Source organism: Octopus bimaculoides, chromosome 15 (assembly GCF_046866305.1).
Source record: "Octopus bimaculoides isolate indiv1 chromosome 15, ASM4686630v1, whole genome shotgun sequence".
NCBI lineage: Eukaryota > Metazoa > Mollusca > Cephalopoda > Octopoda > Octopodidae > Octopus > Octopus bimaculoides.
Genome location: NC_142942.1, coordinates 44,304,359 through 44,326,939, shown reverse-complemented (window position 1 = coordinate 44,326,939; position 22,581 = coordinate 44,304,359). Strand labels below are relative to the sequence as shown.

Genomic DNA, 22,581 nt, shown 5'->3' with positions numbered 1-22,581 from the left:
GGAATATAAATAAAACATAAAAAAACAGACAGTGTTGGAACTCTTTTAAGCAAAATAATATATTCCTCTATACACAATCATACAAAAAAACCCACCTTTTTTGTATTTATTTTTACTCGCATATATATATATATATATATATATATATATATCTACATTACACACACACACACACACACACACACACATATATATTTACATATACACGAATATGTAGATATATATTCAAATATATATGGATACATACACACACTCATATACGTATATATAAAATTATATATATATATACATATATATAAATAGGCGCAAGTGCAACTGTCTGGTAAATAGCATACTTCCCAACCACATGACTTGGGGTTCAGTCCCACTGCGAGGCAATTTGGACAAGTGCTTTCTACTGTAGCTGCAGGCCGACCAAAGCCTTGTGAGTGAATTCCTTAGATGGAAATTGAAAGAAGCCCGTGGTATATATATGTATATATATATATATATATATATATATATATATATATATATATATATATATATATGCATAAAGTTGTGTGTGAGTGTCTGTGTTTGTCCCTCTACCATCGCTTGACAACCGATGTTAGTGTGTTTACGCACCCGTAACATAGTGATAGAATTAGTACCAGGCTCACAAAGAATAAGTCTTGTGGGCGATTTGTTCGACTAAAGGCGGTTCTCCAGCATGGCCGCAGTCAAATGACTGAAACAAGTAAATGAATAAAAGAATATATATATATATATCAATTGCGTGGTATAAGAATTGTAGTTATAAGAAAGCATCAGTATGACACTATCATATGAATCGACTTCTTAAATCTACCACTGCAAAGCACATCTATAGAATGAGATATGTCGAGTGGAAAGGAACATCGAATTCAAAATAACTTCTTTTACGTCACTCAGTATTTACGAGAACCATACTTAACCCCTTAACCTATATTTTGGTTTATTCCCAAAAAATTATTAATGATAAACAGAGATATATCTACATCTGCGTTTGCCTTGTTCTTTTGGGAAATTTGAAGGATACGAGAAGTTCTAATGGATGCTCTTTTCTTGACAGGTAGAATCAAAATAATAGGGGAAGAACTGCCAGAGTTGTTCGAGGATAGACACAAATGGTACCAAGTGTAGTCGATATCATTACTTCCAATATTTAATCAAGTCTGCAAATATGAAAGGCAAGTTTGAACCTTAGAACATAGAGAGTTGGAAGAAATAGCGGAAGGCATTTTCCGGTGCTCTCACGTTAAGCCAATCCCGTCTTGAAGTGTTTGTTTCGGGTTGCTAGGCTTTGAATTCAAATTCTGCCTGAGTCAAATTTATCTTACTTTTATTGAGGTGGATGAATAAATATTCGTCGAATGAACACATACATAAAATTACTCACACGCACACATGACACATTAATGCACACACATACGCACCCCCCCACACACAGACACACAGACACAGACACACACACACACACACACACACACAAACACACACACACACACACACACCCAAACAAAGAAAGAGAATATCGATTATCTTTAGGGACAAGTGGAACGATGTATGATAGAAGACAGGACGAAAGAAGCAAAGAAGACTACCATTCTGTAGATATTCTGTTTGGTAACCAAAACAGAGCGGCAAATTTTCCTCGTCTATTAATTCTCTTAGTTTAGCATAATTCATTAATAGCCATGTTTTATTTTCCTATTAAGCTGATGACGATTATTGAAACTAAAACAAGCTTGAAATGTTTTCCTCGTATTTCCTGATGGACAAGCCATCCTTTCATTAATGACATATCAATTTCAAAGAATTCTTTATCTTCAGGCTACCTTCCGTTCTCACCTGGGGTAGATCAAAACCAGATAATTTCGATGATCGAAACTTTGTCTGGTTCGATATTGGATATAGCGTTATTCTTTTATTTTCAATATTCATGCAACTGGCTAGTCTTCGTTGTGCGCTTTATGTATGTATGTATGTATGTATGTTATTTCTTTACTACCCACAAGGGGCTACACACAGAGGGGACAAACAAGGACAGACAAACGGATTAAGTCGATTACATCGACCCCAGTGCGTAACTGGTACTTATTTAATCGACCCCGAAAGGATGAAAGGTAAAGTCGACCTCGGTGAAACTTGAACTCAGAACGTAGCGGCAGACGAAATACCGCTGAGCATTTCGCCCGGCGTGCTAACGTCTCTGCCAGTTCGCCGCCATATGTATGTATGTATGTATGTATGTATGTATGTATGTATGTATGTATGTATGTATGTATGTATGTATGTATGTAATGTATGCATGCGTGCCTGTAAGTGTGCATAAGTATTGCTTCACTTCTGAGTTAGCAATATAATTTTACACCTCTTTCCTGTTCCATTGAATTCTTAATTTTTCACATTCTTTTGAGTTATTCCACTTCCTTCCGCAGATTAACAAAAGTTTCTACATAGACATTTTAATTTTAATTGCCATGGCAACAAAAAAAAACAAAAAAACTTCTTCGCGCTCAACATTTAACACACGACATTTAATGTCGTGTAATGCCTCGCGACATCATTCAGGTGAATGCGTTAAATAAAATTCAAAAGATGTGATGAGATAGCATATCTTGCTATCAAGACGTCTTTATACTGCCTAGATAAACACCTACACTTCTCCAACTACAGAGTCTATATAATAGAACCACATCTTACAATTCCTTATTAATTTTGTTTAAGCGATGATTATACGTCATTAACTGCGGCAATCAATTATATATATATATATATATATATATATATATATATATATATATATATATATATATATATATATATATATATATGTGTGTGTGTGTGTGTGTGTGTGTGTGTGTGTGTATGTGTGTGTGTGTGTGTGTATGTATAAGGATTTACTTTTCGTAATGAGATAAAAAACCAAGGCCGTGTATAATATGCAACATTTATAAATAGGTCTTACAGCTCTTTCCAAGATAGTTGTTATATCCCTTCATCGGAGACTGTGTGAGAGGATGGTTAAGCAATAGTTTTACTCACAAGGTATTGGAATCTTATTTGTATACCATTCTGCCTAAACAATGGATTTACAAATACAATATCCCTACATTCACTCTCTATTTCCTATCTTAACTAAACTAACTAGTGCTTAATCATCCTATCACACCGTCTCCGATGAAGGGATATAATCAATATCCTGGAAACAGCTGTAAAACCTCCTATTTATAAATGTTCTATAATGTATACAGTTCTTGTCTCCAGTTCTTGTAGCGATGATGGTGGAGGATATCAACTCCTTACTTGTTTTTTCTAAAATGCATCATAAATGTTCAATGATATCGAGGTCTAGGGTCTGTGGTGGCCAGATAGGATGTTTAGCTTTATCTATCTATCTATCCATCTATCTATCTATCTATCTATCTATCTATCTATCTATAGAAACACTCACACACACACACACACACACACACACACACACATGATTTCTTGCAGGATTCCATGGAATCGAACTATTCTAATAACTATTCTAATAACAATGACTCTTTAGCTTCCTATAACTGGAATATGAGTTGTTTTCTTTTCTTCTTCTTTCTCCATCGTCTAGAGGTGTGGATAGATTTATTACAACGTATATTTAAGGTCAAAAGAGCATTCCCCAATTTACTCTCTTAACTAGCACAGAGATGGCAGAGTCAATATGCATTTTATACTGTTTGTGTGGAAAATCCTAAACATTAAATCGTATCTTATTTTTATTTTAATTCACGGGAAGAAACGGATTTTTTTTTACAGGATGTAGTTGATTTGTTCATAAAAAAAAAAGACACGTCTGAAACGGCTGTAGTGAACCTCAGGGATAGATTTATGCAGAGACACTCCTGGTAATTACCTCAGTATGTATGGTCCTTGTTATAAGGTATACGGCAGTAAGTAATATAAACGGTAAACCGTAGTTTAATGTATATACAGACGATAAGAAAATGAAATGGAGAAATAAATAACAATTGGAAGTGGATCTTTGGTGCTATAAAGCCATTATTTAATTAGTTAAGAGGGATGAGAGTTCGAGTGAGTTTACAGCTGTTTCCATATATCAGGCTCTATTCTCCTTTTTGTTTATCTTTATCTTTTTCGTTCTGATGATGTCTATCTTTTGCAAGAAGGTAAATACATATTTATACAGCTGTATACTCGCTCTAACTCTAAAAAATCTATTCGAACGGACAGCCATGATGAAGTGGCTACGGACATTACCTATATATATATATATATATTAGGCTGCCCGGAGATAGACAAAGAGCGAGAGGGAGAGAGAAAGAAAGAGAGACTCAGATGCTAGAGGAAACATAGAGAAATGAGTGTGACAGACAATAGCACAAGAGTAGCTGAAGCGCTTGATTTTCATTAAGCGTCGACAACCGGACACATGCAAAAATGAAAGCGAGTAGATTTCCTGAAAGCTGCATTGAAACTATGATATAAGGAGGTTTTTCCTGTGCTCAGGCCGTACCAATTAAATCTCAGATGACAGTTATGATTAAGACAAAAAGACAGGACGTTGTGAGCTGCAGGTTTGCAGTATTACTCAAATTTGCAGTATTACTCAGTGATCCAGTATAAGGTATCACACGTGAGATTCATGTTATTCGTAACAAGGGCATTACATTACGACGTTAGCGTCGTTATTTTTGACATTATCAATTGAGGTCAGTCATTCTCAATACGAATCGTATTGTCTTTTTTATCTTACGCAGCTGCTGATATCAACAACCCGCATTTTCACCACCACCACCACCACCACCACCACGATCATCATCATCATTATAAATACCAGCACCAGAAAGTGTGAGGAAGAGATCACGTGTAAGATAGATAGAGAGTGAATGAGTGAAAGAAACATAGAGAGAGAGAGGGGGAGAGAAAAACAGAAAGACAGAGAGTGGGGGGGGGGTAATAATGTGATTCTACTTAGGTAGACTACAAGAGGTAGGAAGGTGAGAGGAATAAGAGAAGGAAGAAAAATAGAGGGAGTAGACAAAATAAAAGGGAGATGACGGAAATGGGGTAGTTCTATATAAAATAATACGTATGACATAATACTTTGTCTATATATATATATTTGTGTGTGTGTATGTGTATGTGTGTGGTGTGAATTACAATGCTAGAGTATAAGTACATGCTGTATGTATATGTGTGTCTATGTGAGGATGTTTATATCAATGTGAATATATGAGCGTGTATGTATCAACACGTACGAATCTGTGAGTGGCCAGATCGGTCGGTGAATATTTTCTTGAACAATGAACAAAACATAAGAGGCGAAACAGACAGACACACCTCAAGAGATCAGCGGACATCAAATGGTGGCTAATGGATTTCAGCTGCAGCTTCGGGTACCAGGGTAAGTTTTGATCGTTCGATCACCTCCACAAGACATCACGTACCTAGCTACCTTTGTACCTACCTACCTACCTACCTACCTACCTGCCTGCCTGCCTACCTATGTATGTATATATGTATGTATGTATGTATGCATGTATGTATGTATGTATGTATGTATGTCTGTATGTATGCATGTATGTATCTATGTAGCTATCTCTCTCTAGCTATCCATCTGTCTATGTAAATATGTATAAGTATATACATATATACATACATACATACATACATACACACACACACACACACACACACACACACACACACACACACATATATATATATATATATATATATATATATATATATATATATATGTATGTATATATACATACATACAACATATAACTACTTAAATGAACATGCGTATATATATATATATATATATATATATATATATATATATATTCAAATATGAATTAAACTAGCTCGAGGTATATAAACAAGATCGAACAAACATACACAAAATGTATGTATTCGATTTTTCGATTTTGTTTATATTCATATACAGTGTGTGTGTGTGTGTGTGTGTGACAGAGAGAGAGAGAGAGAGAGAGAGAGAGAGAGAGAGAGAGAGAGAGAGAGAGAGAGAGAGAGAGAGAGGAGAGAGAGAGAGAGACACATATACAGACAGAGACAAACAGACATAGAGACACGCACTGATAAGTCCTAGTTTTACTATTATTCAGCGGAAAATAGCGAGTTCTCTTAAAATAAAACACAATGATAGACCGTTTGAAAGTTTTGACGAAACAAAATTATTTTTGTTGGATCAATTTGTAATACACTACACACACGTCATTCTATATATATTTGTATGTGCAATTATATATGCTTATATATCTTTAGAGTGTATAGACAGTTTATATATATGTTTGTACGTAACTAAATAATGATCTGCATGTGTGTGTATATTAAAATCCATAACACATTCAGTCAGTTATCAACGTTCACTTAGTTTGCCCGTGTTGTACTTTGAACCATAGTAACAATTAATGATGTTCCCTTTCTTTATTTCATACTGATCCATTAAATAATCGTTAATTATAGAATGCTCCCACTGTAAAACTTATAATTTTCCGTTCTGTTTAACTTGTTTCAAGTGAAGGAATCACTGTCATCCTAATGCAAGTGTCTTTTGCATGGATACTTCACATCGATATGGAAGACTTCAGGATTACCAATACTTCACTTTGTAGCCTAATTTGGGTATCTCCGGCTACCTCCGGCTACCTCCGGCAACCTCTATCTTCGGTTCTATTTTGGAATTAATGATCCTAAGAATAAATTACTGTCCTTATTTGTTTTTATGAATCTACAACTTCTCTTTTATATTACGGAAGCAGAAATATAGATCTGCAGCTGTTCCAGTCAACATTCTGCAGTTTAAGTGTCTAAGTTGTTTAAATTGTCACTGTGTATCTTATATCTACCGTCAGAAGTTCTTCCTATCGCCAATCCTTACTTGCTTCCGCATAAGTCATGTTTCCGGTAGGATTTACAGATATGAACGCATAATGCACCGATAGGCAACAGTGGTACCACTTTAATGGCAACAATATTTTATGTTATGAATGCTTACGGAAAACTGACTAAAATGAAACAAAGCAAACAGGCGCACACATACGCACACAAGCCTTCAGACACATATATAAGACGAGCTTCCGTACTATCCCCAGCTATTAATTATTTTATTTCAGAGGGCACTGACTGAACATTTACTCTTAACGTTGCATACGAAGAACGAATCTAAAACCGTATACTCTGCGAAGAGAATTTCTAGTGTGCATGCCAGCTCCAATGTACCTGAATCATCATCATCATCTTCATTATTATTATTATTATTATTATTATTATTATTATTATTATTATTATTATTATTATTATTATTATTATTATTGAGTGAGAGAGCAGTCCTTGCCATCAAAGTGACACTAGGGTAAAATATATGAAGCCCATTATACCCATCATGACTACCCGACTGATAAGGGTACACCAGGCACATGCATTACAAATATATTTGCGCGACATGGTGGTCTCATATCAAGATTAACAGCGTATGACCACGCAGGTAGGGCCCAGTTAGAATTTTCTTCAGGTCGAGTAGCCCATCGTGCTCAAAAGGTCCCTGAATAAGGTTTTTTTAAGGATGTTAAGCAAAACACCCATGTTTCCAAACGTGAATTATCCAAATCCCAAAGAATTCCTCTCAACACATGGCTATGATGCTCCCCCACTACTTCTGCTCAGGATCAGAGATGCACATATCGTCGGCCATCAAGGGACATGCTCAACTGGTTAAGGTCAAACAACTGACAAGCAAATCTATAGTATTGAGCAAAATATTTGCTGTAGCCCATCTTTTATACCGAGAGAAATCAATTAAGATCAGAAGCCATGAGAGCCACTGCCTGGTACTGCATCCGGGCATTATTATTATTATTATTATCATTATTATTATTATTATTATTATTATTATTATTATTATTATTATTATTATTATTATTATTATTATTATTAATATTATTATTATTATTATTACATATATATATGGTGTGTGTGTGTATGTATTATATAGGTGATATATAATACATATATATATATAATTTAATGTGGTGGCGCATGGTTCAGTGTTTAGAGTATCGGCCTCACAAACATGAGGCAGTGAGTTTGATACCCTGAACGGGCTGTGTGTTGTGTTCCTGAGAAAGTCACTTTATTTCACATTGCTCCGGTTCATTCAGCTATAGAAATGATTTGGGACGTCACTGTTGCCAAGCTGTTTTGGCTGTTCCGTTGGATAACATCGATGGCATAGAGAGGGGTAGTTGGTATGCATGAGCGACTGCTGGTCTTCTATAAATAACCTTGCCATAAGAAGAAACGACTTTCACAGAAGCACGCTGTTCCTTCGTTTCAGCCATCAGAAGAAACGACTTTTTTAGTGCAATCCCATGGTCATACACGACGTAAGGGTTTTTAAAAATCTTTACCCATATATATAAAAATTAAATACTGTATTGTGCGTTTTATTGTGCTTATGTTACGCACGCTATTTCCAGGAACGTGGTATAAATTGGCTGTGATACAAAAATGATTGTGCACTATTCACTTACTATATGATTCACTGATGTGAAAGCCCGACTAGGTGACTCTAGCAGAACTCGCAAGTTTAGAGATGCCAAAGGGAAATGTTTGATACTATTGTTATAGTTGTGTGACTGTGGTCAGAAAATCCAAAGTCTAAAGATCGCCTATTCATTCAAAATGCACATTGTGTATATGTGTGCGTTGATGTGTGCGTAAATATATTATATAAATACATACATACATACATACATATATATATATATATATATTTATATATATATATATATATATATATATATATATATATATATATATATATATATATATATATATATATATATATATATATACATATATATATACATATATACACACATGTGTATATAGACATATGTGCGTGAGTGTGTGTGTACACATAGAATGAGAATACGTGGGTATATGTGCTTGTGTGTTTGTGTGTGTTTATGGGAGATTTTCAAGAATTTAAGATTACTTCTTACACGTGTTCATACTACAATAGGGGTTAGCTTTTATGCTACAGATCTTATAAGATTTCAGGCAGAATGTGTATTATATACAAACAATTTCTATGTATACAAGAAAATGTGAGCTGCATTGAAGTATTTATAAAAGTAGAGGGGAATAGTTTTGTGAAACACTCTGTGAATACAGATAAGTAATATGGAAGACAAGCGTAGAATTGGTAGGTAAGATATTTTTGTTAACTCTTTATATAGAAATTTATGACGAAATTTGTTTGTAAAAAGGCGAAAAAAGATTTCATATGTATGGAATAATAAATATATAAAGGCATTTCTGTTTTTACAGTTTGCAACAATTCACACACACACACACACACACACACACACACACACACACACACACACACACACACACACACACACACACACACACACACACACACACACACACACACACACAACACACGCACACACACATTCATATATATGCATGTATGTGTGTTTATATATATATATATATATATAGACACACACACGCGCATATATGTATATACATATGTATTGGTATATATGTTAATATATATTCATATATATACATACATGCGTAGGTACTGCATACATTTCTATAGCTATATCTACCTATTTATGTATGTATATGTGCGTGTATCAATGTGTTTGCATGTGTATGGAGATACGCAAAAGAAACCGGAATTTCACAATATTATTTTATTCACTTAGTTTTACATGTTTAGACTTTTATCACCTTCAACCTATTCTCCATTTGAAACAATGCGTCAGTCCAGCCGCGTTTTCCACTATTCCATGCATTGCTGGAACTCTTGCGAAGTGATGCCTTTTAACGCATCTGCGGTTTTTATCTCCATCCCTTTCATATCTACAAATTCCATAGCATCAGCCTGCGTCACCCGTGATGACCTTCGGAAAAATGTCCGGATCAACTGCCATCTGCTCTTTCATTTCACAACGCGCTTTCATCTGTGACATTTTAAACTTCTGTGACATTTTGTGACATTTTGATCTTCCATGAGCAAGCGAGGCACAACTTTTGCTGTAACTCTTTTCATTTGCAATTCCTCGCTCAAAATTCTTTGGCAAGTGCTCCAAGATACACCAGTTTTATCAACAAGTTCGTCAATATTTTGGTGAAGGTCCTCCGAGATAATTTCCTGAATTCTCATGATGTTTTCCTTGTTCAGGAGGTCGACGTTCGTCCTGAACGAGATTGTTCTTCAAGCGACAAGTGACCATTCCTAAACCGTGGAAACCACTCGTAAACTTTTGTTTTGTTTATGAAAGCGTCCTTGTAAGCAGTGTGAAACATGACAGCTCTTTTTGACCGTCGTTTTCTTCTGCAGAAAACAACATTTCACGGAAGCACGCTGTTCCTTCGTTTCAGAAGGAACAACGAAAAACGACGAAACAACGGAAAGCAAGAAACGACGAAAAACAAAGTCGCACCACATGGCAGAACGACCGCACAGAGAGACACCTGTCGGCAGACTGAAGCCTGAACAAACTTTTTGCAAACGAATTGAGAAAAGAAATAGCAGAATAGGATGTGGGAGATTCATATTTATCCTTATGAGAAAAGGAGATGTGAGTCCAGTTACGTATTAACTAAATATAATTACTTTAATTTAATTCAATTTAATTAATTCTATTCAACCATGAATTCGCTATACGAAACGATCGACTGCATTAATTAAAATTCTCTTATATATTTAAACATCTCTTCTCCATTTTTAACAAACTTGTTGAGTTTTATGGGATTTCTTTCAATAAATTCACAACACACCATATACAAAGACACACACACACACACTCACACACACACACACATACACACATACACACACACACAATCTAAGGCATTTCAAATTTGAGTTTAATGAATTCCTGTGCGTTTTCTTCGGATTAATATTCTTTCTGTTTCCCAAAGCAGAAGCTCATCATAGGACCAGCTTATTCCGAGTGTGTGGCGGAAACATTTCTGTTAATATCTTTCGAAAATCTTTATATGACGTATGTATATTGTCCAAGATAGATTGATATATATAACTTAGCAATATATATATACTATATACGTTTTTCAGTATGCATATTAAAGGTTTTATTTTATTATGCCGGCTACTACATAACGATACCAAAAAGCCAAATGAAGTTTATGGGGTTTACTGAGCTGTGTCAATATAATGTGTGATGATTTGTGAAAACGCACGTAGCGATGCATTAAAACACTTATAAATTCAATCCATGGATTATCATTAATATTACTATATATATATATACATGAACTAGGACAATACACACACACATACATATGAATTCGTATGAACTGGTGCAAAATAAGAACAAGAGTATAGATCCGATCAATCGAGCCTGAATAAGAGTTAAACAACAACAACAACCAACAGGAATATAGACCTGTCTGATTGCTCAGGCCTGAACTGGGGTTATTTCACCAGAAATTAATATGCGATCGTTATCCTTTTGCCGGGATTGATTTTCTTTATGGTTGTGATACATAGCTCGCGTGTTCTAGTTTACTTCTGTTTAGAGACAATTTCTTGCCGTAACAGGGGCGATGACATTTTTGATAGGATTCTGTATTACTGGCGAAAGTATGGGTGTAACTGTGGTTACAGCAGTTTGGAAAGACCAAATTTTAAAACTATCGCTTTTGAGTCATAGCTTGATGAATTTTTGCCATCCCGCTCGCCAAATCACACAATTTATTGACGTAACTATGATTACGTTACATTTACGTATTCTGAAGATTTCTTATGACAAAAGTGTTGATTGGTCTCGTATCTCCACTGTTTACTTATCGTAGCTGGATGGTCACGTACCTCCACGACCTTCGTACTCTAATAGCTTCTAATCTGCGCCGCTGACTCCTCTTGTACTTCTATTACTCACAGACCTCCAACTCAATCTCTCTTCCTTCTTGTTGCATTCATCCCTTCCCCAACACTGACCTGCTCCCTCCTACCCAGAACCTCGGTCTGTTGGAACTTTCACCTTGCTCGTGTTCTTTCTTGCAGATGTTGGCATGCAACATTTTAGACTCAACGTTTAAGACAACGATTTCATCAGTTTCGAATGGGCCTGCAAATCACGTGAGCAATGCCCCTTTCTGTTTGACTAAGCGATTAAAATAGCATAAATGCAGTACAGGAGAATCTGTTCAAGGATCCTCTATCACAATGATGATGTTGGTCTGATAAAAACGGAACTAATATCCAAAATGAAAGGTAAAAGGTTGCTTATCATATGTCTGCTGATCGAACAGGTCTTTGATAAGAGTAATTCTGTCATAATGAAGTCATCATAGACAGGAATGTTGTAGGTTACATTATTTAAAACCTGCATCCTCTTATCATTACTTAGCTTAGTAGGGTATGAATTGGAGAAAGACATGGCTGCTATTTGTAGAACTAGCGAAAACACAGTGGTCTGACATGAAATATGAAATGTTTCCGCAAAACAATGATATACATAAGAGTACAAAATTAAACCCGAACAATGATAATAATAATAATAATAATAATAATAATAATAATAATAATAATAATAATAATAATAATAATAATAATAATAATAATCAATACAGTAACCATAAGAGCATCACAGCAAACCACAGCACATACCCAAGGCACACAGAGCTGCGACCGGTAGTGAAGTGAAAGCACGCTATAAAAATAAAACTACTGAACAATAATAATAATAATAATAATAATAATAATAATAATAATAATAATAATGAGAAGAAGAAGGAGAAGACGAGGAAAAAGAAGAAGAAGAACAACGACGACGACGACGACGTCGACATCGGTTTAAAGAAATCAAGACAAGTAGCATTGATCAACTTCAGCTGAAAATATATTGTTTACAATATTTGACATTTCTTCCTGAATACGAAGGTCTCCCTTGCAGACTTTATTCAAGAAAAATTTTTAAAGTGGCATTATGAGTGTTTTTTGCCAATCACAGCCACTCACACACACACACACACACACACACACACACACACACAATATACATATGTAAATGAAAAATGAATTGTGAATAAACAACGACAGACGAAAAATGCATACGTATATATATATATATATATATATATATATATATATATATATATATATATATATGATGTATATATATGAGTGGCATCTTGGGCAAGTGTCTTCTACTATAGCCTCGGGCCGACCAAAGCCTTGTGAATGGACTTGGTAGACGGAAACTGAAAAAAGCCCGTCGTATATATCTATATATATATGTGTATATATATATATATATATATGTGTGTGTGTGTGTGTGTGTGTGTGTGTATGTGTGTGTGTGTGTGCATGTGTGTGTGTGTGCATGTGTGTGTGTCTGCGTGTATGTGTACATGTGTGTGTGTTTGTGTATGTCCCTCCCCCAACATCGCTTGACAACCGAAGCTGGTGTGTTTACGTCCCCGTAACTTAGCGCTTCGGCAAAAAGAGACTGATAGAATAAGTACTAGGCTTACAAAGAATAAGTCCTGAAGTCGATTTGCTCGACTAAAAAAGCGATGCTCCAGTATAGTCGCATTCAAATGACTGAAACAATAAAAAAAATAAAAGAATATATACACACACACACAGACATAATTATAGGCTACTCGTCACTACATAGATTCCTAAACAGTTTGTGTGAGGGTGGTACAAGTTACACACTTGCGAGTGACGGCAAAGAACTACAATATCTGTGTAGTGTTCCGTACTTCATTGTCACCATTGTTATGTTGGGAAATATTTTTATATCCTCAAAAATCTTGGAATTTTGGAGTATGTTATATCTGTTAGTGATGGTCACTCGACTATTGAGTCTTTATTAAGTAGTGGTTGATAAAGTGAGTTCTTGCTTAGTTCTCGCATACCTCTGTCATTCTTCCGGTCTATATACACACCATCGACAAGTATATCAATGGGCTCAATTATGTATCCGAAAATCACGTTCTACCTCTTATGAGACTGCCTGGTTTCATAAAACACTAAAAACATGCTGTCATTACACATCCCCCAACAATGTACAAGCAACAAGTGTCACTTAACATTCATTAGATTAGCAAAGTGTAGATTTGCAAAGGGTAGGCGTTTGAGTGGCTGTGTGGTAAGTAGCATGCTTACGAGCCACATGGCTCTGGGTTCAGTCCCACTGCGTGGCACCTTGGGCAAGTGTCTTCTGCTATAGCCTCGGGCCGACCAAAGTCTTGTGAGTGGATTTGATAGACGGAAACTGAAAGAAGCCTGTCGTATATATGTATACACACACACACACGCACACACACACACACACATATATATATGTGTGTGTGTGTATGTGTGTGTGTGTTTGTCCTCCCAACAGCGCTTGACAAGCGATGCTGGTGTGTTTACGTCCCCGTATCTTAGCGGTTCGGCAAAAGAGACCGATAGAATAAGTACTAGGCTTGGGCCTTGGTGGAGGTTTGCTCTCTCTGCGTGCTCCTGTTATTATTGGTATTATTATTATTATTATTATTATTATTATTATTATTATTATTATTATTATTATTATTATTATTATTATTATTATTATTATCCTTAACACAAGTTAGATATATAAATTACGAAACGGAGGTTAATTAATGTGTTTCCACGACGTGCTTCGCAAGACTAGCAAACGCTCTCTCTCTCGACTACCACCACTTCTACTCTTTACCAGAGTTCGGCTCGTCCATTCTCCCAATGCCCCAGGCGTGTCAATGACTCTCGCCACAACATCTTCCTCTTTAAGACTGATTTTCGTTGGAAGTTAATATTATTATTTTCTATTTATTTATCGAGCAGTTTCGAAAGAGGTCTTAAGGCTAGACAAAAGAGATGTGATGATAGAAAGTCACCCTGGAAAATACCACAGGAAATTCCTTTCATCTCCAGTATTGAGAGATTCATTGTCACTGTTCAAAGTCAGTGTGGTTCTCCATGAACTCATATTTATAGACAAGTAGTTTCGCAGAGTAGGTGGTATTTTATACTTTTCCAGACATTTCTTAATAAAGGTATTTTTTATAGTATAGCCACTTTGTGTATAGTATACAAGTTTTTATGTTGTTTGTGACAATCTTCCAAGATCATCTTATTGATGAGCAGCCGAGCTTTACACCCATAGGACCCACGTTTACATCCTATTTGCTCATTATGGAATATGCCACTTTCTATTAAAAATCATAGGTATATTCAGTCAAGACAGATGTTAGTATTTTATACATTGTTGTTAAGCAGGTCTATAATTTTTTGACTAATTTGTTTCTTCATTTTTAGGAATTAGGAATGTAATACCATTAACTAGCCAAGAGGGAATCATACTAGGTTGTTGCAACACATTAGTGTAAAATTTTGAAATTATTATTATTATTATTATTATTATTATTATTATTATTATTATTATTATTATTATTATTATTATTATTATTTATTCTTTTCATCTCAGGTTTTGCTGTAATTCCTGAAGTCTTGTATGCGTAGCGGGCTTGCTGCTTGCAGCCTCCGGTACCATGCTATACGTTCTTTTCATCTATCTAATTCTTTCCTCGTTGTTCTAGCCATGTAAAGGAGGCACAACCGTCTGTAATAGTTCTACTGCGCATTCTAATCCGATTTCCATTTTATTCTTCTTAATGCCATCTGATACTATTCGCAAGAGCCAGCAATAATTACCAATGTCTTCACCTTCATATAATTGGCACTATCTTCACCTTCATGATATAATTGGCATTATCTTCACCTTCATGTAATTGGCATTGTCATCATCATCATCATCATTATTATTATTATTATTATTATTATTATTATTATTATTATTATCATTATCATTATTATTATTTTTATTATTAATGTCTCATTTTGTCACATGCTTTCACTGCACTACCGAGCAGTGCATATTGGTATTAATATATTAATGCATAGCTGCATTTCGTCCTTTTTAATATTTTGAGTTCAAATGCCGCCGAACATGATTTCACCTTTCATCCTTTCGGTGTCGATAAAATTACTACCATTTGAGGACAAATATCAATGTATTAGACTTACCCTTCTCCCAAAATTGCTGACCTTGTGCCAAATTTTGAACCCAAAGTGAAAGAGACCCTTATGATAAAATTACAAGGGATGATTATACTCCATTCATGATGTAATGTTTGTTGCTGCTGTTTTATTATAATGTCCAAAGGCTGTTGTTTTCAGAATATATATATAATTTTAATAACGAAATAACTAGCGTTATATTTCGACCACTTTTATATAATTCTGTAGAACTAATATTAATTAGTGGTGACTAATATTAATTGCACGCTTAATCGTTTCCAAAATTACAGTATGATACAAAATCATATATTTTAAGAAAATCTTATGTAATTCTTTTTGTATTGCAGGTCCTCAACAGCTTGAAGAAAATATTCTCTACCTTGGAAATTAAAAATGTTCCTGCGAATATACTAGCTTAGTATTAGACTAGTGCAAGAAACAAAATCTAAGAATATTAAGTATAAGAACACCTTTGAAAACATTAACTAAGCACAATGAATCCAATTGTTCTTTGCAAAATTGTTGTACTCGCCATTGTGTTTTTATCTACCATAACTTCTGGTTTGTTACCGTTTGTTATGCTGAAATTCCTGAAGCGAAAAGGAGAGGAACATTCTTCATCATTTAATAACGCAAAAATAAAAATGATTCTAAGCTGCTTGAATACGTTTAGTGGAGGTGTATTTTTAAGTGCTTGTTTCATTCATCTGCTCCCTGAGGTGCGCAAACACATGCAGAAAATACTACTGACGTTGAATATCAAAACGAATTTTCCAGCAACAGAATTTATAACTATATTTGGCTTTTTCATCATTATAATGATGGAACAATACGTTTCACTTTGTATGAGAAAAACCAATAAAAACTCAAATAACAATCATGATTTCCACGATGAAAGCGAAACTGGATCTGGAAGCAGTATAAACGGAAAAAAAGAAGATTTATGCCTACCCGTGGAAGAATCGGATGATACAAATCGACTTATTTCTCGCCGACTTTCCATTTCTAGTGCTCATTCTGTAGAATCCATGAGAAGTGAGATTCTCAAGCGGGTAGATGTGGATACCCATAATCATGTGCATTTCTCAAACGAAGAGAAAGAATCTAGTTTACGTTCTGTACTGTTGTTACTAGCCTTGTCACTTCATACAATTTTTGATGGATTAACCGTCGGTTTGGAAAAAACAGTTAATAACATCTGGGCGATGTTTACTGCAGTAATTATTCATAAAATATTAATTGGTTTCACACTTGGTCTGCAAATGTTTGAAAATGCTCAGTGGTCCGTGAGACGGACGATATTTTTAATGTTAATTTTCTCTCTGATTTCCCCCATAGGTATTGTGATAGGTATTTTAATCGAAGACCTAAACGTAGAGAGTGTTACTGAACACTTTGTGTCTGCACTCCTTAAAGCGTTGGCAACAGGTACGTTCATGTACGTAACATTTTTTGAGATTCTGGGACGAGAGATTTCTCATGATGCAACACCTTTACAAATATTATTTGCTATCATCGGTTTTGGTATGATGACAGAACTTGTATTTTTTAATTAAGTTCAAGCAATCAGGGATACGGTGACATAATATGAAACAAGAGCACTCGAAGAACGCAAACCTCCGCCAAGGCAACACCGACATCCTCTCAAATTTTAACTGGAGATGTTTTATAAAATGAAAATATCTGAAATAATCTCGACTGCTCTCACAAACGAGAATACTAAAAATGAACCCGACCGCTCTCAAAAATGAAGTAAAAGAACAGGGAAAATAATCCCAAATCCTTGTCCGGAACCGGATCGATCCCAAAATGTAATCACTTCGTGCCAGACATGAGGTCAAACATCTCTGAACGTTTCATCCGAATCCATCCAGCGGTTCCTGAGATATCTTGTCCACAGAAAAACAAACAAACATACACGACTGAAACAATGCCTCCGCCGTAGCGACGGCGGAGGTAATAACTACTTTTCCACTTATGGATTAGTTTATTTTTAGAATCGGACAAAATACTTGCAAGATTTATTTCGGTTTCCTACGTTACGTTTTCATATACTGAGGACATCAACTTCACGTTTCGTCATTCCGGGATTCATAAAATGTTGTCAAGTATTTTCACTGGATTAATGCATCATACTCCAGCCTTCCAATCTCAAAACTTGTACATTTGTAAAAAGCAATTATTTAATATAATTATTATTCAACGGTCTTTGTTTTGAGCGCTTTCACAAATGAACATACCTCTGTCTTTGGTACAACCTGTAACATTCATATACGTATTTACACACATAGACATGAGTGCAGATGTGTGCGTGTGTGAGTGTGTACGTGTGTGTGTGTGTGTGTGTGTGTGTGTGTGTGTGTGTGCGTGTGTGAGCGCGCGTGTGTGCGTGTGTGTGTGTGTGTGTAAGCTATAATAATTAGATTAAAGTATCAAGCAGAACCCACTTTAAGCATCCTAATCGAGGACTAGGCTGTCAGCTCCCAAATATAATTAAATTCCAAAGTAAGTTAAGTGGAAAAAAACTCCTGTGTATATACAAATAATAATATTTCCATTGTGAAGCATATTATAAGCAAAGCGTTTTAACTTTAACTTACCTATCTGTGTGAAATTCTCTGGTGTACAATTAGTTCATCGATCTGCTGCCATTTCATAATGCTGGCATAACTTGGGTCAAAGCCACTTCTAATGTATTATTATTATTATTATTATTATTATTATTATTATTATTATTATTATTATTATTATTCAGTAGTTTTATTTTTATAACGTGCTTTCACTTCACTACCGAGCGCAGCTCTGTGCGCCTTGGGTATGTGCTGTGGTTTGCTGTGGTGCTCTTATGTTTACTGTATTGAAAGTGTTTTGCGTAGAATGTGTGCAGTACCCAGTAGTGCAATTTTCTGTATGTTATATATATTTGTAAGTCCTGGTGTTTTTGTTATGTATTTGTCTGAATATTTTTTTATTATACCTAAGGCACCTACTATGATAGGAATTGTTTCTGTTTTTAGATTCCACATTCGAGTTATCTCTATTTCCAGGTCTTTGTATTTTGAAAGTTTTTCCATTTCTTTTAGAGAAACGTTGTCATCTGCTGGTATTGAAACATCAATTAGAAAGCATTTTTTTCCTTCATGATCTTTGACAGCTATATCTGGTCTATTTGCCTTAATTTCTCTATCTGTGTGTATTGGCATATCCCAGAGTATGGTTGCTTTCTCGTTTTCTGTGACCTTTTCTGGCGTGTGTTTATACCATCTTTTTTCTGTTGCTATTCCATAATGTTGGCATAGCTTCCAGTGTATATAGGTCCCAGCTCTGTCGTGTCTGTGAATATATTCCTTTGTATATAGGTCCCAGCTCTGTCGTTTATTATTATTATTATTATTATCATTATTATTATTATTATTATTATTATTGTTATTATTATTATTATCATTACTATTAAGGCCGAGAGCTGGAAACATTCTTAGCACTCGTGGTAAAAAGTTTACCAGCATTTCGTCCGTATTTACGTTCTGACCTCCAATGCCACTCAGCTGAGCTCGTCTTCATCCTTTTGGAGTCCGTGAAAGATACCAGTTGAACTCTGGAGTCGATGTAATCGACTAGCGACCACCCCCAACAAACATTTTGGCCTTGGGCCTGGTGCGGAACTTGCAAAATGGTTGGAGCGTTGGAAAAAATTACTTCTTGGTATTTCTTCCGACGCTTAACCTTCAGAATTCTTATCCTGCCGAGGTAAATTTTGCCTATTATTAGTTCGGGTTGATAAAATAAAGTACGACTTAAGTACAAGGGACAATGATACCAGGGTTCCCATTCAAATTACCGTTCTTGAACCTAACGCGGAAGCCATTCTTATTTTAAAATTCTTCAACCTATTTCACCGGTGTTCTTTTCTTGTTTTCAAAATTAAGTTAAAATTATATTTAAACTTAGCATGAAATTGTGCATATACAAATATACACACGCAAATATTTGCCTACGTGTATAATACTTCACATACTTGCTTAAAAAGTATTTTCAAAGACACTCCTAGATACACATTCATATACAAATATGTGTGTGTGTGTGTGTGTGTGTGTGTGTGTGTGTGTGTGTGTGTGTGCCCTCAATCTGCATGCATCTCTAAGTATGAAGAGGATATCAGAATGAGATTCATATCGTTTTTTGTGTTAGTATATTGTAATGTATACTGAGTGACTATATGATTTTCTACGTATATATATATACGTGTGTGTGTAAAAGTTGAAACTTGATATCGAGGAAAGCGATACATGTAATATATGTTTTATGTGTGTTCTCCGGAAGGTAACTACAGGGATGTGCTGCTTTCAGGGATTATGGGCAAATCCCACACATGTACAGAAATCGACTGACAGGAAAACACACACACACACAATCACACACACACACAATCACACACACACACACACAAAACACAAACATACATATATGTATATATATATATATATATATATATATATATATGTTTGTATGTGTGTGTGTATTACTTTGTGTCTGTGTGTGTAAGTGCGTGTGCGTGTGTCTGTGTGTTTGTGTATGTATATATACATACACATACATACATTTAAATATATACATACTCTATACCTATCTCTTACCCCACACATTTCCCTATACTCCCAGCATCTAATATAACTCCCGATCCGACATACCTGTGTAACCTCACGGCTCCCGCTTTATCCGTTCTTTGTTCCCCTGCACTTTACCCAACGCAAATTTCTTAATTCATTTGTTTCTCCTGCAGAGGAGGACATCCCTAAGTTGAAACTAAACATGTTTTATGTCAATCTCCTAGGTCTCAAACCGTCATTGAACATTCCTGTACCTTTCTGTTAAAGCATATTGAAGAAATGATAGTTGAGCAACATATGTACCCAAGGTTTGAGAGTGAGAGAAAATGCTATGTTGTAACATTCAGCATACTATGATGTTTAGCGGTGGCGGTTATGAATTAAATTCATCTGTTACGACTAGTCGTGGATGGATATTTAATATTATCTAAAAATATATTAAATATAATTAAACGATATTAATAATTACCTATTTTGTAGATAAGCAAATGTTAGTGAAGTCCTATTATCATATTATTGTGAAACATAATCTTATTTTAGGTACATTTTTTTATCGGGAAGCCATGTGATTCTCCTTAATGACTTAGCTTGTGACCTCATTACTGAAGTATGATAGATGCAAGGTGGGCTAGTATAATTCCATGTGATATTGTAATCAAATAAATGATTACAATGAACATAAAACATAGCAAATATGATGTTTAGCCTATATTTTGCTGAACATTTTAAAATATCTATTCTCGTGTATAGGACATCTCACCAAGATAACGTAGTACGTATTCTGCAGAATTTTATATAGGACGAACGTATTTGCAGAAACACAGTGACAGGACTGCATTGTCTTAAGAAACGGTGACCCAATCAGTAAAACTTGCTCACATCTGCCGAATAAGACAGGTATGTAGACAAACACTCGGCTAATTTTACACGTCATATGAAAATAAACCAATCACCCGCGGGAGTGTTATGTGACCTCATTAACGTCTTTTTGTTGAAAATGTAAACATCTATGCTTGAAAGAATACACTAACACTTTTTGATATTCATTTAGACATACAACACTCGTTTCATTAACACATCTATTAAAAAACAAACACACAAAATAGCATAAATGACACATCTATTTCTCTCTGAGACTTTGTCCTAATATAAGTGATTAGAAATTGTGTATTAAAGACTCACCGCAGCGTATAATACGCAAACGTTCTTAAGTTGTCACTAAGTTTCAAATTCCCGCCGGGGTTGTTTTGTGAATCTACATTTGTATAAAGAGAAAATAATAAAGAATATATATTTTCTTAACTAACGGCGTCGATTAATGCCGAGTCACTGGTGCTTTCAGTCATTCAGGCATGTGTGTGTTTGCGTTTATTGTATTCGAATTATTTCTGTTAATCTTCAGTGGTGGACACCCCTCAGCTAGAGAGAGTAATAGTTCGTTCAAGCACACAATATATAGAAAAATAAGTGACAACCACCCACTGATCTTGCAACAAGCAAAGTAGCTAGTTACAAAATTTCTATAAGAGATAAAAGTAGCGGACGGTTGTCCACCACCGAGGAGAGCACTAACAGCTCGAAACCTGACGGACTGGTTAAGGGTTCGCTCCTCTGCTTGCAGTATATATCGGGTACAGAATTCCATCGATAACCAACTGGAGGAAGCATCCTCCTGGAGTTATTAAAAATGGTAGTAAATTTTCACTAGATTCGAATCTTCAGCCATATACAGTAAAGAATTACTTGCAGTCTACACGGAAAGAAAGGAAAGCTGATTTACGAGAAGAGGAATAGTAGGAATGTAGTAGTGATGTGAACGATATGAAAATACTATAGAAAAAATTTCCCTGCATCTTACGT

At 35.2% G+C, this 22,581-nt stretch overlaps 1 protein-coding gene across 1 annotated transcript; it reads left to right on the top strand.

Annotated features, from left to right (window-relative positions):
• Positions 1 to 5,060: 5,060 nt before the first annotated feature.
• LOC106880836 (zinc transporter ZIP3) lies at positions 5,061 to 22,023 on the top strand. Its single transcript, XM_014930965.3, has 2 exons — positions 5,061 to 5,410; positions 16,462 to 22,023. The coding sequence occupies exon 2, from the start codon at positions 16,609 to 16,611 to the stop codon at positions 17,668 to 17,670; it is 1,062 nt and encodes a 353-aa protein (XP_014786451.1). The 5' UTR covers positions 5,061 to 5,410; positions 16,462 to 16,608; the 3' UTR covers positions 17,671 to 22,023.
• The last annotated feature ends 558 nt before the right edge of the window (positions 22,024 to 22,581 follow it).